The sequence below is a fragment of the Mastigoproctus giganteus genome, chromosome 2, assembly GCF_048544385.1.
Source record: "Mastigoproctus giganteus isolate SK-2022 chromosome 2, ASM4854438v1, whole genome shotgun sequence".
Taxonomy (NCBI): Eukaryota; Metazoa; Arthropoda; class Arachnida; order Uropygi; family Thelyphonidae; genus Mastigoproctus; species Mastigoproctus giganteus.
Genome location: NC_143576.1, coordinates 120,680,831 through 120,707,849, shown reverse-complemented (window position 1 = coordinate 120,707,849; position 27,019 = coordinate 120,680,831). Strand labels below are relative to the sequence as shown.

General features: G+C 38.0%; 1 protein-coding gene across 1 annotated transcript in view; it reads left to right on the top strand.

The window, feature by feature from the left end:
- Nucleotides 1–27,019, top strand: part of Megf8 (multiple EGF like domains 8) — a 619,502-nt gene that overhangs the window by 188,967 nt on the left and 403,516 nt on the right. Inside the window, exon 12 of the mRNA XM_090390015.1 lies at nt 3,377–3,526. Within this exon, the coding sequence (XP_090246141.1) occupies nt 3,377–3,526 (150 nt within the window). The remainder of the gene's footprint in view (nt 1–3,376; nt 3,527–27,019) is intronic.

Sequence of the window (27,019 nt, the reverse complement as noted above, 5' to 3'; positions counted from 1 at the left end):
CTGGGCTAGCCGGGTGGATAAAGTGCCTGCCAAAGGTCGCGGGTTCGATTCCTGCCTTGGGCTTGTATCAAAGTACTGCAAAAACCTTGGGAGGTGCATTATGGCCACAGAAGCCTATGCGCCAACAACTACAAAAAAAAAAAAAAAAAAAAAAATTTTTTTTTAATTTTCCACTACCCTATACAACATAGTTGGCATGTTACTCTGAGGTTACTACTACCAGTATGCAGTACTTTCCATTTGTCAATGTTAAACTTCAGTTGCCATTTTTCAGCCCATCTGCCTAACTTTTCTAGTACCTATTGCATACCATCATTACCCATTAACCACCCTGCCAACCTCTGTATTATCTACAAACTTGGACATTAAGCCTGATGTGCCTTCATCAATATCATTGATAAATACTGAAAACAACAATAGGCCCAACACTGAACCCTGGGTTCAGTGTTGGGCCCATTGAACTTGCCCTTAATGCTTCAAGTTGTACAGCAGTCTTTTATGTGCAATATCAAAATCTGGCTGCCTTTAAATAATAATTAATTCAGTGTGTATGCAGTTACAACAAATATGTAAACTCCTCTGGCTTTGGCTATATCAATGATAAATGGTAGAGTATTTATTATTTGTGCCTTGGTTTTCCAAAGTTTATTTAACAGCATTTTCAAAATTACTGTAATATGGCACATTGGCAGTAAATGCCTATGATTCATGCATAATTAGTTTCAACCCCAGCAACTTTGATAATACAAACAGCTTAATCAGCACTTTCCACAAAGGTGGATTGGACAAAGAGGACTCACTGTAGCCATACCTACATCTTTGGGATCTCTGTGAATTTGTGAAGGGGGGGGATTTATTGGATGAAAAAAATTTGACCTACACCAGAGTATATTCTGAGTGTGCTGTTGAGAAACTTGGAAACTCATGAATCTTGGTAGCTGCCATCAAGCATCTCTATCTCTTAATAGATGCACTTGTTATTATATTGTTAAGTGTAATCATGGCCCTCTAAGAAAACTGGTAAAAAAAAGAAAGTGTGTGCACCTGAGTGCTGTGCCAAAATTAAAGCTGCTAGAGAAATTAGACTCTGGTATCTTTTTCCCATATCTGTGAATATGGAATGAAAAAACAAACTGTGTCAAATGTTATAAAAAAATAAGGTAAGTCTAAGGAGCTTTTAAAGAATTTGATTCTGAAGAGTCACCACAATCTCAATTTCAGTTTCTTAGCTCCAACTTCAAGGCACCACTATATGGTCACATTAAATTATCTTATAACAATGTACCAACCAGTAAAGTCATGGTAAGTAAAAGCGTGTTTTTTTTTTATTGTTTAACTTTTCAGTGTTTCTTAAACAAATACATACAGAGTAACTGTTTAAATTTTCAATTATGTGGTGTGAAAATATCTTGGAAAAAAACTTCAGTTGAATGGATATTAGACAATAACAGATCTTCCTTTCCCCTAGTAGTCCAAAAAATTGAGGGTTTACTATAATAAGAACACCATTTTTTACATCCTACTACAATATTCCTCCTATAAAGATATTAGATTTTGGGTAACCATACTGCAGAAATATTTTTTGGTTTCCAATGCTTGGATACCAAAAAATGACAGAACATTTTCAACTCAGTTTCCCTCTGATGACTCCCTCTCCTCCCAAAGAATGTACTGATTTAAAAATCACCCTATATGACAAGTGATATTTTTGTGATCAGCCATTCCCCAGCTTATGGAAATTCGACTTTACATAAGTTTTTGCCGGCCAGTGCAAACTTAAAAAAAATTGTGGAAATGTATTTTGCATCCCGTAGGAATAAATGGAGGTATCGTGAAAATATCATAATGTGAACCCAATAACACATTGTTTTTTTTTGGTAATTTGTTCCAAGACCTTGGAAGTTGAAATTTTCGCTATATAACTAAGTTATTTATCTCTCTAAAAGGTCATTTTTATAATGGAAATTGCACTACACTTCCATCGTTATCATATATTCCGTTATAAGAATCAATTTTGAATACCTTTGTGATATTTTTCTAAAATGCATTTCCGGAGGTCACTACCATAAAACAATAAAAACAATTTGCACTTTCCGGTTTATTGGGCTTTTCTATTAGCAATCTATTATAAATGGGTAGTAAACTCAATTTTATTGCATTTGTGATAATACCGATAACTGGAATTGTGTGGGTTTTTATGTTATGGTATTATGGTGAAATGAGTTCCCCTTCACTGAAATCTTCAATCATATAAAATGCATAAATTTTCAGAATCTTCTCTTCATTCCTATTTACTTATTACAATGGTGAAGGGAAGGCGACCAATGGAAAGTGCAAGTGGTGGAAGTGCTAGGAAACGAAAAAAATTGATTTAGAAATGAAGATGATTAAGAAGTATAAAGCAAGACCAGATTTGTCTTTTGTTACAAGGGAATTAGGTTTCGCTGCTTCAACAGTGAATGTTATTTTAAAGGACAGTGCACATATAAAAGAACATGTTTAAGGATCAACGCATTTAAGATCAACAGTGTTCAAATGCTATATCAAAGATGGAAAAGGTATTAATAACATGGATGGAAAATCAAATTCAAAAGCAAGTGCCTCTGAGTCTAATGGGCATTCAAGCAAAAGCAAGAAGGTGCCTCCGTAGCCAGGTGGGAAGGAGCAGCAGTGCGTAGCACACGCTTCTTGATTAGACCGGGGTTCGAGCCCGTCACCACCAAATATGGAGGATGCGGAAAGGTCAGGGAATGACCACCGCATATTCACGGAGCAATATGGCCTTAGTTGCTAATGCTCCTAAAAAAAAAACCAAATAACGAAATAACAAATAAATAGCAAAAGCAAGAAGTATTTATGAAGATATTAAGGATAAGTATGGTGTACACCAAGCCAAGTTCGTGGCAAGCAAAGGGTAGTTTAATAGGTTCAAGCATAGTGCTGGTTTCCAAAACATTAAAGTATGCGGTGAAGTCACCAGTGCCGATTCTTCAGCTGCAGAGAAATTTTGTGATGTGTTGGAAAAGCCCCTTCTAAATCTTCTTCCACAGTGGCATGCTTATCAGCCAGTCTCCCCTCTCTTTTTGTAATTTTGTGCACCTTTGTAATTTTTCCTGCACATGAGATAAAAAAAATTGAATAAATAATTCTATTTAGATGTTCGTTGAACATTTCTTTTTTTGCTTCAATTAAATTTGTCAGTGCTGCATAAGCATTTAGGGAAATTCAGACTTACATAGAGTTTCACGGAACGCAACCCTTATGTAAGTCCGGGAGTGACTGTATTTTCTCAATCCCTTTTAATAAATATTATTATTTCATATTATAGCCTTGCTTATATTAATCAAATGTGCTTTGCTCTGTATTTTTTTCTTAGACGTTTTAATTGCACATCATGTCTGGGGGATCCTGGTCGCTGTGCCTGGTGTGAAGCTACTCAGACATGCTTTCTCTTTGCTACCTATACTACTTCTTTTATGTATGGTCAGTGCCGAGAATGGGTGGATGAAGATCGGACAGCACCCAGGTAAAGTTAACTATTTTGTTCATATTGCTTGTATTTAACTCTAATATATTGTTTGTAACACCACACCAGTATATTTCATGCAAGATAGGTATTGAAATTAATAAATATGAAGTAAAATCATATATTTATTGAGGGAACTGTATAATCAGATAATACAAATGTACTATTTTTTTTTCTTTTCTTTTTTTTTCTGTCATTATTTGTGAATATTGTTAAAAGCATAAATCCCATATTCCATAAAAATTAATTTGCGCAAATGGCAAAATGCAATTTTTAGTTGTCATCGAAAGTGACATTGAGGTAAAGTTATTGAAAACAGTGACGGGAATTTATCAGTGGCACAAGCTTAATAATTAAAAAAAAAAAAAAAAAAAAAAAAGAACAAGTTAGATGTACAAGTTTGACAAAATTCATGATGTACAAAGTTGCAACACACCACTCTATTTATTTTAAAATATTTACTACCTTAACTTAAACATTTGTTTTGCATTGCACCAAATTTTTGATTCCAGATTCTTAGAAATGTTCACTAAGTTCAAATAGCCATGAAGAGGCCTTTTTCTGTACTTTTTTGCAATAAACACCAACCACTGAACTTTTGTTTCAATCTCTGAACTTTTGTTTCAGAGGGTGCAGGGTCCAAAACCTTGAAATGTATGAGGGTCACATTATCATGTGGCAGGATGCAATACAGAGAAACAATAAGTACTCCAAGATAGCAATACTTGTTGTCTTCATTAGATGCATTCCTACAGTCTGGAGTGTTTGGTGTAGCAGGTGCTGTTTACAAGGCATCAGTGCACCTTTCATTTCTGAAATTGCATAATACACCCCCAAGTCTTATCACCTGTGGTAATGCAGCATCAATCTCTGCTTGATGTCAAAAATAATGAATGATTTGAATGACTACTCTATGTTACATATGGCCTAAGTTGATTTAATGGCTGCTGCCATTCCTGAAAGTTTACAAGGAAGGTAAGGCTGAATAATAGACAACAAAACTAAATACACTGCTTGATAGAGAGTTCAGTACATATAATGATGCCCCTTGTAAATAAATAATTTACAATAGTTTTAAACTGGAGATTAACAGGCTTATAAAGTGGGAAGAATTACTATACATTATGGCTGTTTTAATCCACTGAGTGGAGATCTTCCTGTACTGAAGCTGCTCTTTGATGATATGTCAATGTAAGATAATTAGAAAATAGGCCTTGCGTGTCGGGTTGCATATCATCAAAGTTTCTTGCGACGACCGACTAACTAGTTAAAATAAATTTATTAAAATAAATAAATGATATATATATACATAAGATAAAACAGAGATAAAATAAGATAAAAAGCGTTAAAATAAGATAAGCATTAAAATACAATAAGATAAAAGTGTTAAATTATAATATAATAAAAGCGTTAAAATACATAGAAGCTTTCAAGACGAAGTGCCTCTTCATCAGCTAGTCAGTGAATGGTGTACTTCAGTATATATTAGTGGTTACAATAGCAAAAGTTAGCTGAGCATGATCATGTATCACGAGTCTGGTGTCGGTAGAACAGAATTACGTACACGTGATGACCGCCAGCGCTCATCGCACTGAAGTACAGTACATTCTATAATAGGGTACAAGTGCACTCCCCTTGTACGATTCATAGTACTATTATTGGTAGCTATGTGCAGTGCTTCAAGCCATGAGCGCTGGCGGTAATCACGTGAATAGTCTATTTCAATATGCCGTCGGGGATCAAGATTGTGCTGCTCAACCCAATAATGCTCGGCGACTGCGGGGCATTCAAAATTAGTGGTCCGCAGAGCCACCTCATGCTCAGAAACCCGGTCTTTCAATCTTCTACCAGACTCACCTACATAACACCCCCTTAATGTGGACACGTAATGCAGTATACGGAACCACTCCGTAGGAAAGGAGGAACAGGTGTTTTCACTTTAGAAATAATAAACTGTAATTTCCTCCCCAGAAGTTGCACACATCATATACTATGGAGACAAAAAATCCTAATAAGACCTTCCGATACGCCCGGATAATAGGGGATGTGGGCGGTAGAGATAAATTCATTGACACGGGGAGGGTTAGATTGCGTAATAAATTCATGAGCCTGAAGCTCACATCTGTCTAGAACATAAGGTGGATAGCCGCAATTTGAAAGCTCTGCCCTAATTTTATAAATCTCCAATTGCCTGTCACCACTCAAACTGGAGTGTGTCCAAGCTCGGGAGAATAAAATGTGAGCAGTGCTACGCAAATGACCAGGGGCATGCACAGACCCATAATTGGTAAATTGGCCTGCGCACATTGGCTTCCTAAAAACGGAAGTTACTAAACGCGAATCCACTTATTGGACTAATACATCCAAAAAAGAAAGAGTATTATCATTATCAACCTCTAGTTCAATCGTAAACTGAATGACAGGAGACGGAATTGAGATATTGCAGCAGTCGAGATTCTGATCCGGGGGGGGGGACAATTGCAAAGATAATGTTAACATAATGACACCAGAGATTGATAGGAATAGGTAAGTTCAAGAAAATCTGACTCTCAAGTTCCTCCATGGCGATATTGGCCACGATAGGACTAACGGGGACACCCATAGCTGTGCCCTGTATTTGGTGAAACAGAGTCATTGAACATGATCACGTCCCCCGTTAAACACAGATTGAGAGCGGTACAGATATCATCTGTAGAGAGCGAGGTTCTGTCTCTCAATGTGGTATCCCTGCTCAAAAGATGTCTTGCACAGGCAATAGCCTGTTGTACAGTAACAAAAGTGAACAGAGAAACCACATCAAAGGAGACCATATCTTCGCTCTCAGAAATAGTAAAATCTTTAATAATATGCAGAAAATGGGTACTACTGGAAACAATGTAAACAGTTTTCTCAACAAGGGTTGCTAATAACTTGGCAACATGTTTAGAAAGTTCATATGTAGATATATGACAACAAGAAACAATCGGCCCTAAAGGAATATCAGGTTTATGGATCTATCGAAGTCCATAAAACTGCTGGAGTCGACAACCTGTCACATGAAGCTTCCCGTGGACATTCTTGGTAATCTTATTAGCTAAAAACCAAGAATTCACAAGTTTATTAATTTTAGATTCCAACTTCCCCAACACTTCCACAGTGGAGTCTTGCACAGTTTCATAAACCTCCCATTCGTGTAATAGAGCGAGAGCTTTACGAATATACTCCGACTTGTCCAGGGCAACAGTGTGCCGCCTTATCTGCAGGCAAGCTTACAATAGTGCCGTCTTTGCACAAAGAAGAAAGAGCTTCCCGCTGACATTGTCTGAGATTATTAGTGATAGGCTGGATGTGTTGCAAAATAGAAGCTGTTTTAAAGAAAATTAAGTTAGCAGTCTCTTCAGGTAGCTTGTCAAGAGATGCTTCCACACCCATAGCGAAATGTGTAATGGGAGGTTTACAAAGAAGAACTGCAAACTTCATGCTGAGGGTCAAGAGATCATGTTCCTTAGATAATTGTTTATCTTCGTCTCGAAATGTCTTGTTAGGATTTTGTGTCTCCATCGTATACCATGTGTGCAACTTTCGGGGAGGAAATTACAGTCTATTATTTCTAAGGCGAAAACACCTGTTCCTCCTTTCCTACGAAGTGGTTCTGTATACCACATTACGTGTCCGGATTGTGGCGGGTGTTATGTAGGCGAGTCTGGTAGAAGATTGGGAGACTGGGTTTTTGAGCATGAGATGGCTCTGCGAACTGCTAATTTTGAACGCTCTGCAATTGCCGAGCATAATTGAGTTGAGCAGCATAATCTTGATTCCCGATGGGATTTCAAAATTGTTGACTATTCACGTGATTACCGCCAGGCTCATGGCTCGAAGCACTGCACATAGCTACCAATAATAGTACAGGTGACCCCGGCTTAACTCTGATGATTTATTCCGGAAAAACAGAGCGCTAAGTGAATTCGCGCAATGCAAGTGCCGCATTCCCATAAGGTAACATATGTATTTGTGAGTTGCAATCAGTGCCACAGCATATTTCCTAATCAATAATAAACAGTAGCGAAAAGGTGTACAAACATCGGTCAAAATATTTAATATTCAAATATTTGTACATATAAAATATTCAAATATTTGTACATATAAAATATTCTGCATTACATACTTATATAATTATGTGGTAACTACTTACGTATCAAAATTAAACTTAAAGTTCCAATTAAAATCATAAATTTAATTGATAAATTTAATCATGAAAAATGTATCGATTTTGGGTTGTACTTTGGCCCTCTTCCTGGTAAACTAAAAGGGGTTTTAATTTTAAATCCCCCGCAGCATTACCAGCCAACAGTAAAGTCATCCAATCTTTCGCCGCTTTGAAACCTGGCATGTTTTTTTCTTCTTTCAACATGAAACTTCTTTTAGGCATTTGTTTCCAAAAATGTCCTTCATCTATGTTAAAAACTTTCCTTCGTCTATGTTAAAAACTTGTTGAGAAGTATAACACATAATACCCCTCTTTAATAATTTTAACAAGTTCTTTTTTGGAAGTTTTGGCTCCTTGATCTGCACTTGTGGCTTCTCCCTGAATTTTAAATCTATTCAACCAGCCCTTACTAGTTTTAAATGGTTCCACATTTTTTTTTTTTTTTTAGGTGAGTTTTCTTCAGATCATCATATAGGCTAATCTCTCTCTCTCCTTTTTTTTTTTTTTTTTTTATAATGTTTAACTTAACTGAATTCTGCATTGGATATTATCTTCAATAAAATTAGTTAAGTCTCTCCATTTCAATCCTACTAGCTGGCCTGGCCCTAGTTGCTTGCAGTGGAACATCTGTGTTTCCCGCTGCTAAAATATTTTTTATAATTGTTCTTACAGTTAAACTTGCCAGTCCTAAATTATGGCACACATCCACCTGTCGTTGACCAGAATCGATTCACTTCAAAATGTCTAATTTAATTTTCAAATTCTGTCTTTTTCTTACATTTGTAGTCTTCGTACTGCATCCAGATGTTGCTTTTTCATTCTTATCCACCATTATTAATTCTTCAAAAATGTAACTGTGTTGGTTGCATTAATTATGATACAATGTTCGAGTAAACTGTCCGTTACGCATGATGTCCAGTGCTGTACTGAGTGATGACTAGACTTCGGATAAATGCATATAATGCAAATATTACAAGCAATATACTATAATATTTTAAAATGTTGATCTCGGAACTGCGTAACAAGTCACTGTACTGCAATTAAATTAGCATGCGAGAAAATTTCACCGAGCGTTGGAAATTTTCTCAAGTTGGCATGGGAAACGTTTTAATGCTGTTTTGCTATTCATTTTCAAGCTATTGACATGAAACGAAACGATTTTGTTAAATATGCCAAAAATGCAATCTGTAAAAGAGCGTTACAGTGATTTGTGACAGCATTATAGTCAGATACGGGTTATAATATAAGAACAGTGTTATAGCAAATCAGCATAAAGTGAACCGCATTATAATGAGGGCCTGCTGTACTATGAATCGCACGAGGGAAGTGCACTTACACCCTATTATAGAATGTACTGTATTGCAGTGCAATTAGTGCCGGCAGTCATCACGTGTACGTAATTCTGTTCTACCGACACCAGACTTGTGATACATGATCATGCACAGCTGACTTTTGCTATTGTAACCATCAATATATACTGAAGTACACCATTCATTGACGAAGAGACACTTCGTCTCGAAAGCTTCTATGTATTTAATGCTTTATTATATTATATTTTAACACTTTTATCTTATTGTATTTTAACACTTTTATCTCTGTTTTATCTTATGTATATATCATTTATTTATTTTAATAAATTTATTTTAACCAGTTAGTTGGTCGTCGCAAGAAACTTGGAAAGATAAGTTCATTCCATTTGTGATATAATGATATAGTTCAGAATGGCCTTCTCCATTATTATGACATTGATGCTGTGATGGCTAGATTTCTGATCAGTTTCAGCTTGAGATTACATCAGCATCCACTGGAGAGCATTGTGAACATCACAGAATAGCTGGATATTGTTGCTGATCAGGTACACTGGCAATGTTCCATGTTTATCCTGTGGACAGAGGTATTTTAAAGGTGACAGTGCAATCATCCACCATATCAACTGTGTTAAAGAGTGGTTTGAGGACCACAGAGGGGGGGGATCAGCAAAGGCTTTATTTAATTAGAGCAATCTGATTAACAAACATTTGATCTTATGAACCTTTGCTCAATCTTGGCAACTGTATATTGTCTTTCACTTTTGAAAGTTAATTGAATAAGAATGAAATACTTTCGGTGTTTATGCATATTTTACATATATTGTATTTACATAATACAGTATGATATGGTAGAATTATTCTTTGTAAAGTGAGTGCTGCCAAGTTGCTTTTTTTTTTTTTTTTTTTTTGTCTTGTTAACCAGGGCAGAATGAACTATTTTGAGATAAAAGGCAATAAGATTTATAAGTTTACAAATAATAAGTTAACAATATACATACAATCATTTTAGAGAGAGAGAGAGAGAGAGAGAGAGAGAGAGGCCTTAAAAGTACAAGGGGCAGGGACTCAGTTTTGTGTCATTGTTCCACTAACTCCACTATATTTCCATCTGTTCCACCATATTAAAGAAATTCTTTTCTGATATTTCTTGCAGTACTCAATAATTACAACCAAGAAAAAGAAATTTTAAATAAATAAATGCAATATAGATTCTCAAATTCAGCAACCTTATTAAACCATATTAGACTTAAAAATGAAACCTTATTGAAATTTGTTCCACTTTATATGTTGAAGTATAAAATAATGTACTAGTATACTGCACTTTATTTTTACTGTGATATAACCTCTACCGTATAGAGAAATATAAGTGCAGCATATGCATTAAATAATAAATTTTCTTCCAACTCATGTATTAATGATTTTGGTAACACACCTTCCACCATTCCCATTACGCTCCATTCAGTGCCTCCTGTGGTCTTCCGTCAAAAGGATGTCAGAAGGATTTTGACGAATCTTGATGAAAAGATAGCTCCAGGTCCTGATGGTATTTGTCCACTTGTTCCCAAAACCTGTGCTCCTGAACTTACTCCTGTTCTTTGCCGTTTTTTTTCACTTTCTTATTCCAAAGGTGTTTTTCCTTCTGCTTGAAAATTTGCTCATATCCAGCCAGTTCCTAAAAAAGGGTGACAAATCCCTCCCATCCAATTATCATCCTATTGCAATTACTTCTACTCTTTCTAAAGTAATGGAGAAATCAATTAACTGCCAACTCTTAAACTATCTAGAAACTTTCCATCTGATCAATGATCGTCACTATGGATTCTGTCAGTGTTGATCCACTGGTGATATTCTGGCTTATGTTACTCATTTATGGACAAATTCAATGGAAAAGTTTGGTGAAACACAAGCAGTTGACATCTCAAAGCTATTGACATCTCAAAAGCTTTCGATCGTGTTTGGCCTAAAGGTCTTCTAAACAAGCTTCCATCTTATGGTTTGCCAACTGTTTTTTGTAATTGGTTATCGAGTTTTCTCTCTGATCGCTCACTGAGGGTAATGGTAGATGGCACTCTGTCTTCTAACTTCTCCACTAATGCCGGTGTCCCCCAAGGTTCAATTCTTTCCCCCACTCTTTTCCTCTTGTATATTAATGACCTTCTTCCATTCACTGGAAATCCTATCCATAGTTTTGCCGATGATAGCACATTGCATTCTACTTTCCATTTTGAGAAACAATCAGCTTCAACTTCTCAAATATCCGCTACCAATTCCTTAAATGCCGATCTCCAGGTAATTCTCCAGTGGGGCAAACTTAGCTGATTTCAATCCTTCTAAAATTCAGTCTTCTCTTATACCCCACAAAAAGGATTCTTCTGCTCCTATGTTTATCTTTGGTGACACTCCGATTTCTAGGCAAAATGTTATATCTCTTTTGGGGATTACCCTGACTTCTAATCTCTCTTGGTACAAGCACATTACAAATATTGCTTCCTCTGCATCTAAAAAACTTGGTTTTCTCTTTCGCTCTCGGCATTACTTTTCTTCCAAACAGTTGTTCACTCTGTACAAATCGCAAATCCCCCCTACCATGGAATATTGTTCCCACATCTGGGGTGATGCCCCCAAAACCTCCACTTCTTCTCAGGCTGCTAGATTCCATTCAGAAGAGGGCAGTTAGGTTAATTAATGACTCATCTCTAACAGAGTCTCTCCACTTGGTGTCTCATAGACGTACTGTTTCTGCTGCATGCCTTTTCTACAGATACTTCCATGGGCACGGTTCTTCTGAATTGGCTTCTATAATTCCCGCTCTCTCTTTCAAAACAGTCCGATCACGTGCCGCCACCAGACAACATCCATTTACTGTCCAACTTCAAGCTCACAAAACCAACTTTCATCTTCCTCTTTTATTCATTCAACTGCCGTTTTCTGGAACAACCTTCCTTCATACGTATTTCCTGAAAATTATAGTCTACAGAAGTTCAAGTCTAATGTCAACAAATATCTTTCATCATCTCAAACTCCAACCCAAGCACGGTACTAAGTACTATAGTTTCTAATACCTTTCGTGTTTGGGGTTTTCATAAAAAAAAAAAAAATACATCAGCCAACTTCCTCACATTGACTACATAAATGCAGCCTTAACATAGACAATATAGAATACCACCATAGGAATCCTGCATGTTTATTGTGCACTGTGACCCATGGAGACTTGAAAAGGGGTATGTCTGGTGGCTGAGGGGGCCAGGCTTCAGCACAACCCTTTGACCCCTGCTTTGACAAAATGGTAGTCCCGAGATGGCTTGCCAGGATCAGCCTGGCAGCAGTGCAAGTATAGTGTCTGTGTAGTGGGTGTCTCTTTTGGGCTCTGTGGTAGGTGGTCGAGAAGCCTAGGTACTGAAACAAATAAAAACGCCTGTGAATCCTGAAAATATAAATTTTTCTTCTGTCTGGACCACTAACAAGATTCTTACCAGAAAACGTAGATAATGAACTAGATAATTGATAATTCCATCTACTAGTGAGAAGAAAATAGAGAAAATGTCACCTTTCTTTATTCAGAAAGGTCGGCAGATCTCCTAAATAAGTGAAATGGCTTTGGCCTGCCCTGGCTCATTAGGCCAAAGCCATTTCACTGATTTAGGAAATCCTATCCAAGGGGGATCGAAGGGTGATAAGAGTAATTACAGACCAGTTAGTTTAACTTCTGTTCCGGGTAAAATAATGGAGTTGCTGCTTAAAGATGCATTGCAGGATCATCTAGACAAGACTGCAGCAATCACAGAGCATGGATTTGTTAAGAAAAAGTCTTGTCTGACAAATTTGATAGGATATTATGATGTGGTTACAAAGGAACTGGATGCAAAAAATAATTTTGATATCATATCTTGGATTTCAGGAAAGCTTTTGACACTGTTGTGCATGGATGACTACTGTATAAATTGGTGCAGAATGGTATTAAGGGTAAGTTGCTACAATGGATAAAAGGATAGTTGAGTGGGAGAAGACAGAGGGTGGTAATCAGTGGGTGCTGCTCTTCGTGGACTAATGTTATTAGAGGAGTCCCACAGGGTTCAGTGTTAGGTCCACTGTTGTTTTGTATATTTATCAGTGATATTGATGAAGGTATATCAGGCTTAGTGTTGAAGTTTGCAGATGAGACAAAGGTTGGCAGGGATGTTAATGACAGTAATGGCAGTGTGCTACTGCAACAGTGGGTAGAAGTAACCCCAGAGAAACGTAACAACTGTGTGGTACTACACTTAAGGCGGTAGAAAATGAAAAAGACCTAGGAGTAATTGTGCAGTCAGATATGAAGTTTTCTGAGCAATGCAGACAGGCTGCCAGGGCAGGTCATGGGGTTTTGTCAATGATATATAGGAATTTTGCTAGCAGGGAAAAGGAGGTGATTGTCCCTCTGTATAAGGCAGTCAGGCCATGCCTGCCTAAAATGAGGCCTCCAGACCTGCGTACAGGTCTGGAGGCCTCGTTTTAGGAAGGATGTAGATTTTCTTGAGCGCGTATAGAGAAGGGCAACAAGATTGTTGAGGAGAATGAAGGGATCCTCTTACCAAGAGAGGCTTAAATTCTGCAAATTGCAGTGTCTGGAGACTAGGCACCTGTGCGGTGATCTGATTGAGGTGTATAAGGCCTTGAATGGATTGAGCATGCTGAATTCTGATGGGATTTATTCCACTTGTTCAGTTACGAACCTAATTCTGGCCTCATTTCGAGAGATTGATGGATGCCTACTTCTTGGGTCATTGTGAATTGCCTCATACCATCTTTGAGCCTTTAACCATTCAAAAATACTGGTATGACTGAATGTTTTATCACCATAAGCAGTGTTTAACATTTCATACATTTCTGTTGCAGATTTACCAGTTTAAAGCAAAATATGATATTCGTTCATTGCCCCATTGCAAAATTGACATGGAATGTTAATGCTCTAACCAACTAGTTGTTATTTGCAGCCTGTCAGCTTACTGGACAATCTCTGTATTGTCATCTGTTGGAGGAAGTTTGAACTACAACATACTACTTCTGTTTATTTTCAAGCTCATTGAACATGACTGCAACAGCACCTGGCCGGGAACTTTATTCCCACACCTCATATGCCCAAAAGATTACAGGGAGGTGTTTTAAACTGGACACAAACGGATATGACTATTCCACGAAAGGAATTATTCACTCACATTGCGTACTATTTACTGGGTTTTCAAAAACCCACACAGAAATATCAGTCAGCTGCCACTCCAATATCAGTATCTCCTAATGCTCCACTAGTACCAAAATCCAGTGGTAAAGGAAAATCCAAGTGCTAACATTAATACGAGAACAAATAGATGTCAAAACTAAGGCGGTACCTAACAAACTTGTCTTAGAGTTTTTTTGCTGAGGAAGAAATGGGCACTAATCAACAGCCATTATTTCCCAAAAAAAAAGTGTTAATCAGTGACTGAGAAAAATAAGACCTCGGCACTTTGGAAGCTGGCCGTGTATCCACCAAAGCCAAATAATGGTATATTTTGATATCATATCTTGGATTTCAGGAAAGCTACACAACAAATCCTACAATGGATTTGTTGTGAATTCTGGCAAAAAAAAGACACCAAGGCTCTCCTGTATGAGCATGAACATCATTTCAAATATGTCTCCTGCTTTTGCTTGCAGGAGACATTTTAGCATTAGCATTAGCATTAGTAGAGGCATATGATGCAAGAAAGCAAGCTTATTCAGCATCAGCCAAAAAAAAAAAAAAAACCCTCTCCCATTTCACCCCTCCGTTCGTTCGAAATACCTGTCCAGTTGAGCTTTAAATTTGTTTAGGCTATCAACGTCAACAACAAGTGATGGAAGTCGGTTCCACCAACCAACCACCCGCTGGCCAAAGGCAAATTTCCGCACATCTATCCGACATCCGTCCTTCCTCAATTTGAATTTATGCCCTCTGAGGTGATTATTCTGAGAAAGATGAAGAATCCCATTGGCATTGAGCATGCTCAAACCATTCAAAGCCTTATACACCTCTATCAGATCACCTCGCCGGTGCCTAGTCTCCAGACTCTGTAATTTGCAAAACTTAAGCCTTTCTTCGTAAGAGCAACCCTTTGTTCCATTTACTAATCTTGTTGCCCTTCTCTGTACCCGTTCCAGCAGCTCTACATCCTTCTTGAAATGAGGCCTCCAGACCTGTATACAGTACTGAAGATGTGGCCTAACCATCGCCTTATACAAGGGAATAATCACCTCCTTATCCCTGCTAGAAAAATTCCTGTATATCATTGACAAGACACCATGAGCTACTCTTGCAGCTCGTCTGCACTGCTCAGAGAACTTCATATCTGCCTGCACAATTACCCCCAGGTCCTTTTCATTCTCCACCACTGTCAGTGTAGTACCGCAGAGTTGATACATTGCTCTGGGGTTACTGTTACCCATATGTAGTACTTTACATTTGTCAATGTTAAACTTCATTTGCCACCTCTCAGCCCATCTGTTCAACCTTTCCAGATCCTGCTGCAGCAGCATAGCGTCAGTAGTGTCCTTAACGACCCTGCCAACCTTTGTATCATCTGCAAACTTAGACATTAAACTTGATATCCCATCATCAATATCATTCATAAACACCGAAAACAACAATGGACCCAACACTGAACCTTGAGGAACTCCACTAATAACATTAGTCCACGTTGAGCAGTGTCCATTGATTACCAGTCTCTGTCTTCTGCCACTCAACCATCCCCTTATCCATAGCAGCAATTTGCCTCCAATGCCACACTGCTCCAATTTGTGCAGCAGTCTTCCATGTGCAACAGTATCAAAAGCCTTTCTAAGATCCAAATATATAATATCAAAGTTATTCCCTGCATCCAGTTCTTTTGTGACTACATCATAGTATCCAATCAAATTGGTCAGGCAAGACCTGCCCTTAACAAAACTATGCTGCGTCTGAGCTATAACTGAATTCTTGTCTAGATGATCCTGCAGTGCTTCTTTAACCAGAGCCTCCATTAATTTACCTGGAACAGAAGTTAAACTAACAGGTCTATAATTACTTGTGTCAGCCTTTGATCCTCCTTTGTGAATTGGGGTTACATTTGCACATCTCCAGTCTATGGGTACCTCCCCTGAGTCCAAAGAAGCTCTCATAATTATGGCTAGGGGTTTGCATACTTCCTTTGCTGCCTCCTTTAATATAACTGGATAGATCCCATCCACCCCAGGTGCCTTTTTTATGTTTATCCTCAACAATCTCTCCTCCACTTTCCTCTCAGTTATTACAAAATCATCCAGCTCACTGCCAATGTTTACTTTACCTACAGCATTCTCCTTCCTGAATAACTCCTCATGCGTGAATGTAGATGCAAAATACTCGTTTAGATTGTTAGCCACCTGAGCAGGATCCTCAACTGTTGAACCATCAATATCCAGTGGACCAATCTGATTCATCTCTTTCCTTCTCGAGTTCAAGTATGTAAAGAACTCCTTTCTGTTTTTCTTTGCATCCTTTGCCAAGGATTTTTCGTAGTCTGCCTTTGCCTGCCTAATCTCCTTTGTGACTTGGTTACAGACCAACTTATATCTATCATAGGCTTCCATGTCACCCATTAATTTGTATGTATCCCATGCATTTTTCTTCTCTGCCACATGTCTCATTAGTCCATCTGACAACCATTTAGGCCTAAACCTTGAACAATATTTCTTAGTTGGTATGTAAAGCCTGGTAGCCACCAAGATTAGTTCCTTGAATGCTTCCCATTTTGAGTTTGCTGTTGGTAACATCATCAGTTGGTCCCACTGTATAGAATTTAAATACTGTCTCAGACCATCATAGTCGCCTTTACGAAAACAAAAACCCTTCCCTTTACCTCTGATGGTAGTTACCTCCTTGAGTAAATCCCACTTCAACACACTGTGATCACTGCCACCTAGTGGTTCATTTATCTGCAGGTTCTTAATGCATGAAGAATCACTACTGATAATCAGATCAAGAGTATTGCTCCCTCTTGTTGCCTCACGAACATGCTGATGTAGAAAACAATCATCCAATAAATCCACAAAAGCCTTGCTAGTGTGCGAGTGACCAACCCACAAATTGCAGTCAATATCTGAGAAATTAAAATCCCCCATTATAAGACTCTCTGATTTACTGGCCCACTCTATTTCCCTGTACAATATATTATTATACTCATCAGAGTCATTAGGCCTATAGCACACTCCTACTCTCAATTTTGATTTCCCTATGCTTATGTCACACCAAACTGACTCGACACTGCCCTGTCCATCGATGTCAACTGGCTTCACTTCCTTTGACTTTATGTGTTTCTTAATTAATAGCATAACCCCTCCTCCCCTCCTGTCCTGTCTATCCTTTCTATATACATTGTATTCCCCAAATTCCAGTTCCGCATTACTTATATCTGTGTGACACCACGTCTCTGATATCCCAACAATATCTGCCTTTGATGTTTTGAGCAATACCTCAAATTCATCAAATTTATCTACCAAACTCCTAGCATTGGTGTACACGCAGGTATACATGCACCTGTTTCTATTCTTAGCTACCCTAACACAACCCATGTGTTTACTTGTAACGCAATGACTACCAGCAGTCTCTGAAATATCCTGCATCTTGTTTTTCAGACTTCTGCTCATTTGAATAGAAGCAGTGCAAGAATCACTTCCACCTCTGCCAGTGGCTACTGTTAATCTATTAGTCCTTGTATCCCCCCCAACTAGCAGTTTTCCGACCCACCTAACACTGCCTCGACAGCATCAGCAAAAATTCTTGCACCCTTTCTATTTAAGTGTATCCCATCCCTGTAGAAGCAATCTCTCCTGTTAAGAAGTACAGTCCAGGCTGAAAAAAATTCTACCCCTTGAGCCTTGCACAATCCCTCCAGGGCCGAATTGATCGACCCTGACAATTGATCGACAAAGAGGGCCGGCGCATCACAACATGCGAGTTGTGCGATGCAGTAGGTATAGGGAAACCTGCAATGATAACCATCATAAAGGAACTAGGCTACAACAAGGTTTGCACCTGGTGGGTCCCAAAAATGTTGACACATGAGCACAAAGAAGCCCGGAAAGTCATCTGTATGGAAATTCTCCAGTGCTACAAGAGCGAAAGAGAGGTTTTTCTTTCACGCAAAGTCACAGGTGATGAAACCTGGGTCCACCATTATGATTCTGAAACAAATAGACAATCAGTGGAGTGGCACCATCAAAATTCACTACTCAAGAAGAAGTTCAAAAGACAGACTTCTATCTGTAAAGTCATGGCGACAGTATTTTGGAACAAGGACGTGATATTGTTTGTGGACTTTTTGGACCATGGCACCACAATCAACTCAGGTCGATATGTGGAATCGTTGAAAAGTTGAAAGCCTGCATCCGTAGAGTTTGACTGGACAAAAAATGAGGTTCTTCTCCATGACAACGCACAACTCCAGACTAGTCTGTGCACGATGGAGGCCATTGCAAAACTGGGGTGTACTGTTCTTCTTTACCCCTCTCATAGCCCAGATCTGGCACCTTCCACCTATCACTTCTTTGGCCCGCTGAAGGATGCACTCGGTGGAACCCATTTTGCAGACGACCAGCCTAAGTACAGTGTTTGTGAAGCATCCTGGGCAAGAGTAAGGACTTTTACAGGATTAGAATACAGCATCTGATTCAGAGATGGTGGAAGTGCATAGAAAATTAAAATTATGACGACTTTGTGAAAAAATAAGTGTTTATTAAGGATTAATTGATGTAAAAGGCATAGTTGTAGGAATTAAATTTTCTGAGTAAAAAAATAGGAGGCATTACTTTCGTACCACTCCTTGTATATTTTCTGCTATTGATATTTCTATTTGCTCCAGTTCTGTCCTCCAATAACATACTTAGGAGGTGGAAGAGGGCCGTGGAAGCAATCACTTTCCTGTGATAAATTCCACTTAGTGAGGAGCTGCACCTTCCTTTTAGATTATCACAATAGAAGATTGATTAGGGACAACTGGAATGCCTTCCAGCACCTGGCACAATTTGAAATCACTGCAGTCAAGTCAGGAGCCTTTCAGTGATCCAGTCATGTACGTACAGATTCTTATTATCGCAATTCAAAATCTTCCCATTTTACACCATTTCCATGGTGAAATGCAGAATGCACAATAGCCAAAAAGGCACAAAATAAACCTCATGGAAATTCCAGCAATGTAACACCAGAGCTGCTCTCCTAGTCTTTAAATGCAAATGCATGAAAGCAGATTTTGTTCAACATCAGAGTCAAAGGGATCCATTTTACATCCACTGTTATACAGTTCACCAGTCCTAAGATAGTCTGGGACCAAGTCCAGAAAATGAGGGTAAAATTTTCTCTGCAAACGTTAAAAACAACTTTTACCAAAGCAAGTGCTTAGACCAAATGACATCCATTACAAAATGATCGAATCGCTTCTACCAAAATCTGTAGATCATCTATTCTTTCTATATAGCAGAATCTTTTTTGAGGAATAGTTTCCAGACACCTGACACAGAGCAACCATCTTTGCCTCCACTTAGCACCAGGAAAGGATCCTAAAGTTCCAACTGTTCCCAATTGTTTGACTCGTTATTCTTCTTCTTTGCTGGAGAGATAGTCAGTGCTTATGTTTTTTGGAATTTAGAAGAAAACGGCCTTATTTATGATATACAGTGCAGCTTCTGAAGAAACTGGCCCATCTCAGATTGATTTTTCCAGATGTTTGGAAAATTTATAACGACACCCATTAGATAGCCAACTGTCCATTCAGTATTCCTTATTCATTTCACTCATTCAATTAAATTCATTTAAACACTTCCTCATTCATTAAATTCATTCAATTACATCCTCATTCATTTCACAAATATACATTGTCTCAGTTCCATACTTGGGAACTTCCATTTTCACTTACAATCTGCAAAATCACTTTTAGTTTTTCTGAAAGAATCCTAATTATCGGTTGATTCAACCACTGCTCATCTCACCTGCCCTAATTATTCACTATACAATACCTTGTGTTTCAAAGGTGGTACTTGTGCATGTGTCTGCTCTGATATTCCCTGTCAGAGACCTAGTGATTTGGAATCTCTTTTCAATCTTCTCTAGCTTAAAATCTCTCTACCCATTTCTGTCAAATTCATGTGTTGCCTATACTGATCTCCCAATTCCACTAATCTTGAAACTCTTTTACTTTCTGTCTTTGAAATTCAACTTTGTCCAGTCCAAATTTCTGACAGTGACATATTTTTGTTCAAAATTTTTATCTGTGTGAATTTGGGACTTGGTGCATAATGGCCAGGTTGCCAGTCTGCAATAAAACATCAAATCAAACCAAACTCCTCACCATGGCATTTATGCATCCCAGCACACAACTTATCTTTTCAGAAATGGCTAAAAAAAAGCATTATCTACAAGTACCTTCCAGCTAAATGTGGCTCATAGAGCCGAGTTCTCTGACTATATTCCAATATACACAAATGAAGTGAAAACAGACACCATACTGTGAGCAGCAGCAGTATTCCTAGATATTACTTTAACAGAACAAGAGTGTAATGTATACACACCACAGAACTACATGCACTAAAAATAAAAGTAGTACGATATGTACAGATTGTTTTCATTCTCTACAAGCTCAACAAAACATAGATACTCCCAAATACCCATTTCTTTGGCATATTCATCAAGCAATAATAGAGTATTCAAGAAATTAACAGAACATGTTTCAGTTGGATCCCAGAATGTACAGGGATTGCTGAAAATGAAAAAGTGGACAGAACTGCCAAAGCATGTGTACAGCAGAGAAAGAGAGAATAAAAATTTTCAGTACCCTATTTTTTTTTATAGACTGCACTGCACCGTTACTGCTGATTCTCTGGCAACCATCTTGGAAGCTGCAAAGCTCAAACAAACTACTAAATAAAACCAAACACTGAAACTGAGTTTGTTAGCATATGAAAGTTAAGAAGAGAAGAAATAGTACTAGCCAGACTATGAATAGGACTTACTGATGTCATGCACTCATTCTTATAGCGAGCAGAATCACCCCCCCCCCCAGTGACAGACCTGTGACACTATCTAGTTGGTTCAGAATCCCCCCCCGTGACAGACCCATGACATTATCTAGTTGGCTCAGAATCATCCCCCCCCCAGTGACAGACCTGTGACACTGTCTAGTTGGTTCAGCATATATTAGCAGATTGTCCTTCATATGAAATTAAAGCAAACTAACTTTTAAAAATGTTTATAGGACATATCAGTTCTATAAAGATTTAAAATCATTTACAGTTTACAGCAAGCCCTCATTATAATGTAGTTCGCTCTACGCTGATATGTTATAATGCTGTTTTTATATTATAACCCATATCTCACTCTAACGCTGTTTTACCATTGTATGGATTGAATTTTTGGCATGTATAATGAAAACGTTCATCTGATGTAGGCGATAGCTTGAAAATGAATAGCAAAGTTTCCCATGCTGACTTGCGAAATTTTCCCGTGCTCAGTGAAATTTTCTCCCACGCTAATTTAATTGCACTATGGTGACTTGTTACAATCAACATTTTAAAAAATTATCAAAAGTATTGCTTGTAATATTTGCATTATATGCATTTATCCAAAGTCTAGTCATCACTTGGTACAGTGTTAGACATCGTGCGTAACGGACAGTTTACTCGAACATTGTATCATAATTAATGCAACCAACGCAGTTACATTTTCGAAGATTAATAATGTCAGATAAGAATTAAAAAGGAACAACATCTGGATGCGGTATGAAGTCTACTAAGGTAAGAAAAATACTGAATTTGAAAATTCAATTATATGTTTTAAAGCGAATCGATTCTGTTCAACAACAAGTGGGTGTGTGCAATAATTTAGGACTGGCAGGTTCATCTGTAAGAACAATTATAAAAAATAAAGAATTATTTTTAGCAGTGGGAACACAGCTGTTCCACTGCAAGCAACTAGGCTGGCTATTATAATTGAAATGGAGAGACTTCTAAATAATTTTATTGAAGATAATATCAAATGCACAATTCTGTCAAGTTAAATATTATTAAAGAAAAAGCGATTAGCCTATATGATGATCTGAAGGAAGCTCACCTTAAAAAAAAAAAAAAAAAAAAATGTGGAACCATTTAAAGCTAGTAAGGGCTGGTGAGATAGATTTAAAATCCAGGGAGAAGCCACAAGTGCAGATCAAGAAGGAGCCAAAACTTTCTAAAAAGAACTTCTAAAAATTATTGAAGAATGGTGTTAAACTCCTCAATAAGTTTTTAACATAGATGAAACAGGACTTTTTTGGAAACGAATGCCTAAAAGAAGTTTAATATTGAAAGAAAAAAAAAACATGCCAGGCTTCAAAGCGGCGAAGGATCGGTTGACTTTATTGTTGGGTGGTAATGCTGCGGGGATTTTAAAGTAAAACCCCTTTTAGTTTACTAGGAAGACAGCCGAAGTACAACCCAAAATCGACCAAAGTTATGAAAACTCAACAGCCCAGGGCCATCAGATTAATAAATTCATGATTTTAAGTTTAATTTTGATTTGTAATGTAGTTACTTACCACATAATTATATATGTATGTAATGGAGAATATTTTATATGTACAAATTTTTAATATTAAATATTTTGACTGACATTTGTGCATCTTTTAGCTACCGTTTATTATTGATTAGGAAATATCTTATGGCATAGACCACAAATCACAAATGCATATGTACGTTACGGGAATATGGCACTCACTTAGCGCTCTGTTTATCGGGAACGAATTATCAGCGTTAAGCGTGGATCACCTGTATAGAACTCGTTACCATAGCAGACCTCTGGATGATATGGATTTAATGACTATTTTCATCTTTCTCAGAGTAGTTAATTTATATACATCCACTGAAGAACCAACCATTTAATCCAGCGAAGTATAAGTCAGGCTAAAAGGAAAAGTGTAAACCCTTTATCAAACAGTACTTCTGAAGTACACCATGTGAAGTGCCAAAAAACCAAGACCTTCATCCAGCCAACTAACCAACCACCACCCAATGCATCACTTGTCCATTCTGTGATGATCATACTGTAACACAGATAAGAAAAAAATTTTTATTATTCATCTTCCCTCTATATCATTATATCTATAGGAATACATGGTGTTTGTAAATCAAAAGATAACTATATACTATACATACTTTGACTATGAAGTTGACAATATGAAAAAGACTAATAGGTGAAATTAAAAATTAAATGAACTAAAAATAATTTTCCGAAAGAAAATATGCACTTTCTGTAAGGTTTCTCATTAGAAAATTTTGAACTTTACAATAATTTTTAAAACTTTCACAGTGAAAGATTTTAAAAAATTAAAACCCGAAAGGAAGTACACATTTTACTCCAGGGCCCCGGGTGCCAAGCATATTTCAAGGCCAAGCGATATTTTTGCGATTCATAAAGTGCTCTTGATAAGCGATTGAAATTGTATTTTAAGTTTCTACTTTTATTTCAACAGACTTACTTTAAAAAAAGTTCTTTACTTGAAAAGCCACAAGTTAGAACACAGAAAGGAAATACACCTTTCTTTACATTTTCCTGTATTTCTGTTTCTACTAATTAACTAACACTTCAACCGGTTAGCCTCCAAGCCTGCCATCCCCATGCTTGGGCCAATAACCTGGGGGAAAAGTTATCCTCCAGGGCTAAAAGTAGTAACCATGCATATAAACAACTATTCACCTCTAGAACCTTCAAACCCAAGGCCAGACAAACCCAGTGATGGGAACTTGAACCAGCTGAAAAGGCTCCGAAGAGAAGAGAAGTGCAGTGCAATGAGATACCAAACTTTCTGGTGATACTCTCTCTCTCTCTCTCTCTCTCTCTCTCTCTCTCTCTCTCTCTCTCTCTCTCTCTCTCTCTCTCTCTCTCTCTCTCTCTCTCTCTCTCTCTCTCCAACCAGCCTGTCAGAAAGTTATCACCATTTGTTATCCAAAGGTATTTGGAATCCATTGTTAGAACACCAAAAATGGTTAAATGGAGACCTCCTGGCTGCTAAAAACAAAATTTCCGGGCTGCTGGTATCTATCACTCCCCACAATACGTTAAATTCGTCCAAAGGTGTCATCACGGAGTGGAACCTGATTACAGTATCTGAAGAGGAATTAGTACAGGAACAGAGCAATCAAAAAGTAATTAGTGCAAAATGTATAATGACCAAAAAAGACAGAAATCTTGTTCCAACTTGATCCATAATTTAACTTTCAGCACCCCAGATATGCCATCCTCAGTAAAAGCTGGCTATTTAAACTGCCGAATTCGACCTTATATTCCTAATCCCATTCATTGTTTTAAGTGCCAAAAATATGGACATCCCAACAAGCATGTAGAGGTGATGCCATTTGTCCTATTTGTGCTTCCAAGGCCATATACAAGCAGTCTGTTCAGCCTCAAGTCCCATTTCCCCCAACTGCAAATGAAGCCACCCAGCCTTTTCCAACTCATGTGGAAAACAGGGAAGAAAATCCAAAAATATAAAATAGAGCACAAAATCACATAACCTGAGGCACGCAGACAGGTTATGTTGACCATGCCCAGTCATACATATGCATCTCGTGCTTGAAGCTTTCATTCAACAGCAGTTCAAACAGATGTATCAATACCTCCCAGCACATCTCTAGCTAACTGGGTTAAAAGTACATTATCAAACTCTGGAAAAGACACACACCAAACTAAAACCATTGAAGTGACCAACACTCTAATCAGCATCCCAACTGATACTCGGACAGTCCCGCATGACAAAGAAAAATTAAAAACTACTAAAGACAGCAAGAAACCTGAATCATCCACCAATAGTATGGAAGTAGATGTACACCGAGATCACGAGGAACCCATACTAGAACTTCACGCAAACGACACTATGATACTGGATGTCCCACTTTACCGAAAAGTGACCGGAAAAAAAATGCTCCTCAAACAAAAAACAGCTGAATCATTCTCAACTAAGCCTAAATAAACCACAGCATCTTACAGTGGAATTGCAGAGGCTTTCATTGCAACACTGACGATATTCAATACCTAATTAACCAATATGCTCCAGTTGCCCTTTGTTTACAGGAAACTTACCTAACCTCACAAATCGCTTCTTCGATAAAGAACTATTGCCTTTAACAAAGAGATCAAAATACAGTTAATGCTGCCCATGGTGGTGGCTTGGCAATCCTAGTAAATTCAAAGATCCCAACTAAACATTCCCCGCTTCAAACTGAATTAGAAGCTGTTGCTGTTCGTATACCTCTCCATGTTACCATAACACTTGTCTCGATCTACTTACTGCCAAACCATACTTACTGTTTAAAAGATCTTCTCTCTGTATATTAAGGAATTTTAATGGGCATCACCCTTTATGTGGCACTCCTAAATTAGATAGATGGGGTAGACTCATCGAAAGCTTTCTAGAGGCCCAAAACCTCACCTTACTGAATACTGGTACACCCACATATGTACAGCTCAGCAATAGATCTCTCAATTTGTTCTGGACACACTTCAGCAATAGATCTCTCAATTTGTTCTGGACACACTTCAGCAATAGATCTCTCAATTTGTTCTCCAATACTGGTCCTCACATAGAGTGGTGCGTTATAAATGATCCCATGGGCAGTGACCACTTCCCAACCGTATGCAAATTTTCGATAGCACAGACTCCTTCAGATTAACCCTGCAGAAAATGGAAATTTGTCCGTGCAAACTGGTCAAAATTTCAATCATCAATCTGTCTTGATGAGGAAACAATCTGCCTCCGTCCTATTGATAATGTGACAGATTACATCACGGCGCATCTCCTAAAAGTGGCAAAAGACTGAATACCATTATCAAATTCCCTGAGCTGAAAGCTAATTACTGTTGGAATGAGGACTGCACAAAAGCAAAGAAAGCAAAAAATAAAGCCTGGAATTTATTTTGGCAAAGTCCAACCCCAGCCAATCTCATCAATTTTAAGAAATTAAGGGCAAAAGCATGTTTCATATGAAAGCAAGCCAAGAAAGAATCCTAGACCCGTTTTGCATCTCACATGAATAGAAATGCTGATCCCAAAATAATATGGAAATTAGACAGTTTTATGGTAAGTTTCCTATCCCACCTTCTCCAATACTCTCCTGGAATGGGCAAGATTTATCTAATCCCTTAGATATATCTAATGCTTTGGGTAATACTTTTGCTGAAATCTCAGCAGAATCAGCTTACACTAAATCATTCCAATGAATTAAAAGTAGTAGAGAACAGCATTCTATTAACTTTCAAACTGCCCTCCTTCTTCCATATAACAAACCTCTGGCTGACCGGGCTAGCTGAGTGGGTAAAGTACCTGCCCGGCAACCCAAAGGTCGCGGGTTCGATTCCCGCCTCGGGCTTGGATCAAAGTACTGCAAAAACCTTGGGAGGTGCAATATGGCCACAGAAGCCGATGCACCAACAACTACCAAATCAAAAAAAAATAATAAATAACAAACCTCTGCAATATTCTGACCTTTTGAAAGCCATCAGAACAGCCCACGATGGTTCTGCCCGGCCAGATAGGATTTATTATATCATTTTACAATATCTTGATGATAAACCTTTGTGCCTCCTGGTATATTTCAGCTGTATATTTTTTAGAAAATGTATACCCAGGCTCTTGGCATCATTCTACTGTTTTGGCATTCCTAAAGCCTGGAAAAGATCCAACGAGCCTCCATAACTATAGATCAATATCTCTTTCAAGCTGCCTCAGCAAAATCCTTGAAAAAATTGTCTATAGTAGACTCGTCTGGCTCATTGAGTCAGAACATCTAATGAGCCACAGTCAGCATGGCTTTCAACAAAACAGGCTATGCTTGGATCTCATGGTCAAGGCTGAATTTGCCATTCGGAATGCCTTTGTGAAACACAAACATCTAGTAATAGTTTCCGTAGATATAAAGAAGGCTTTTGACACTACCTGGCGACATGGCATACTTAGTGATCTTTAC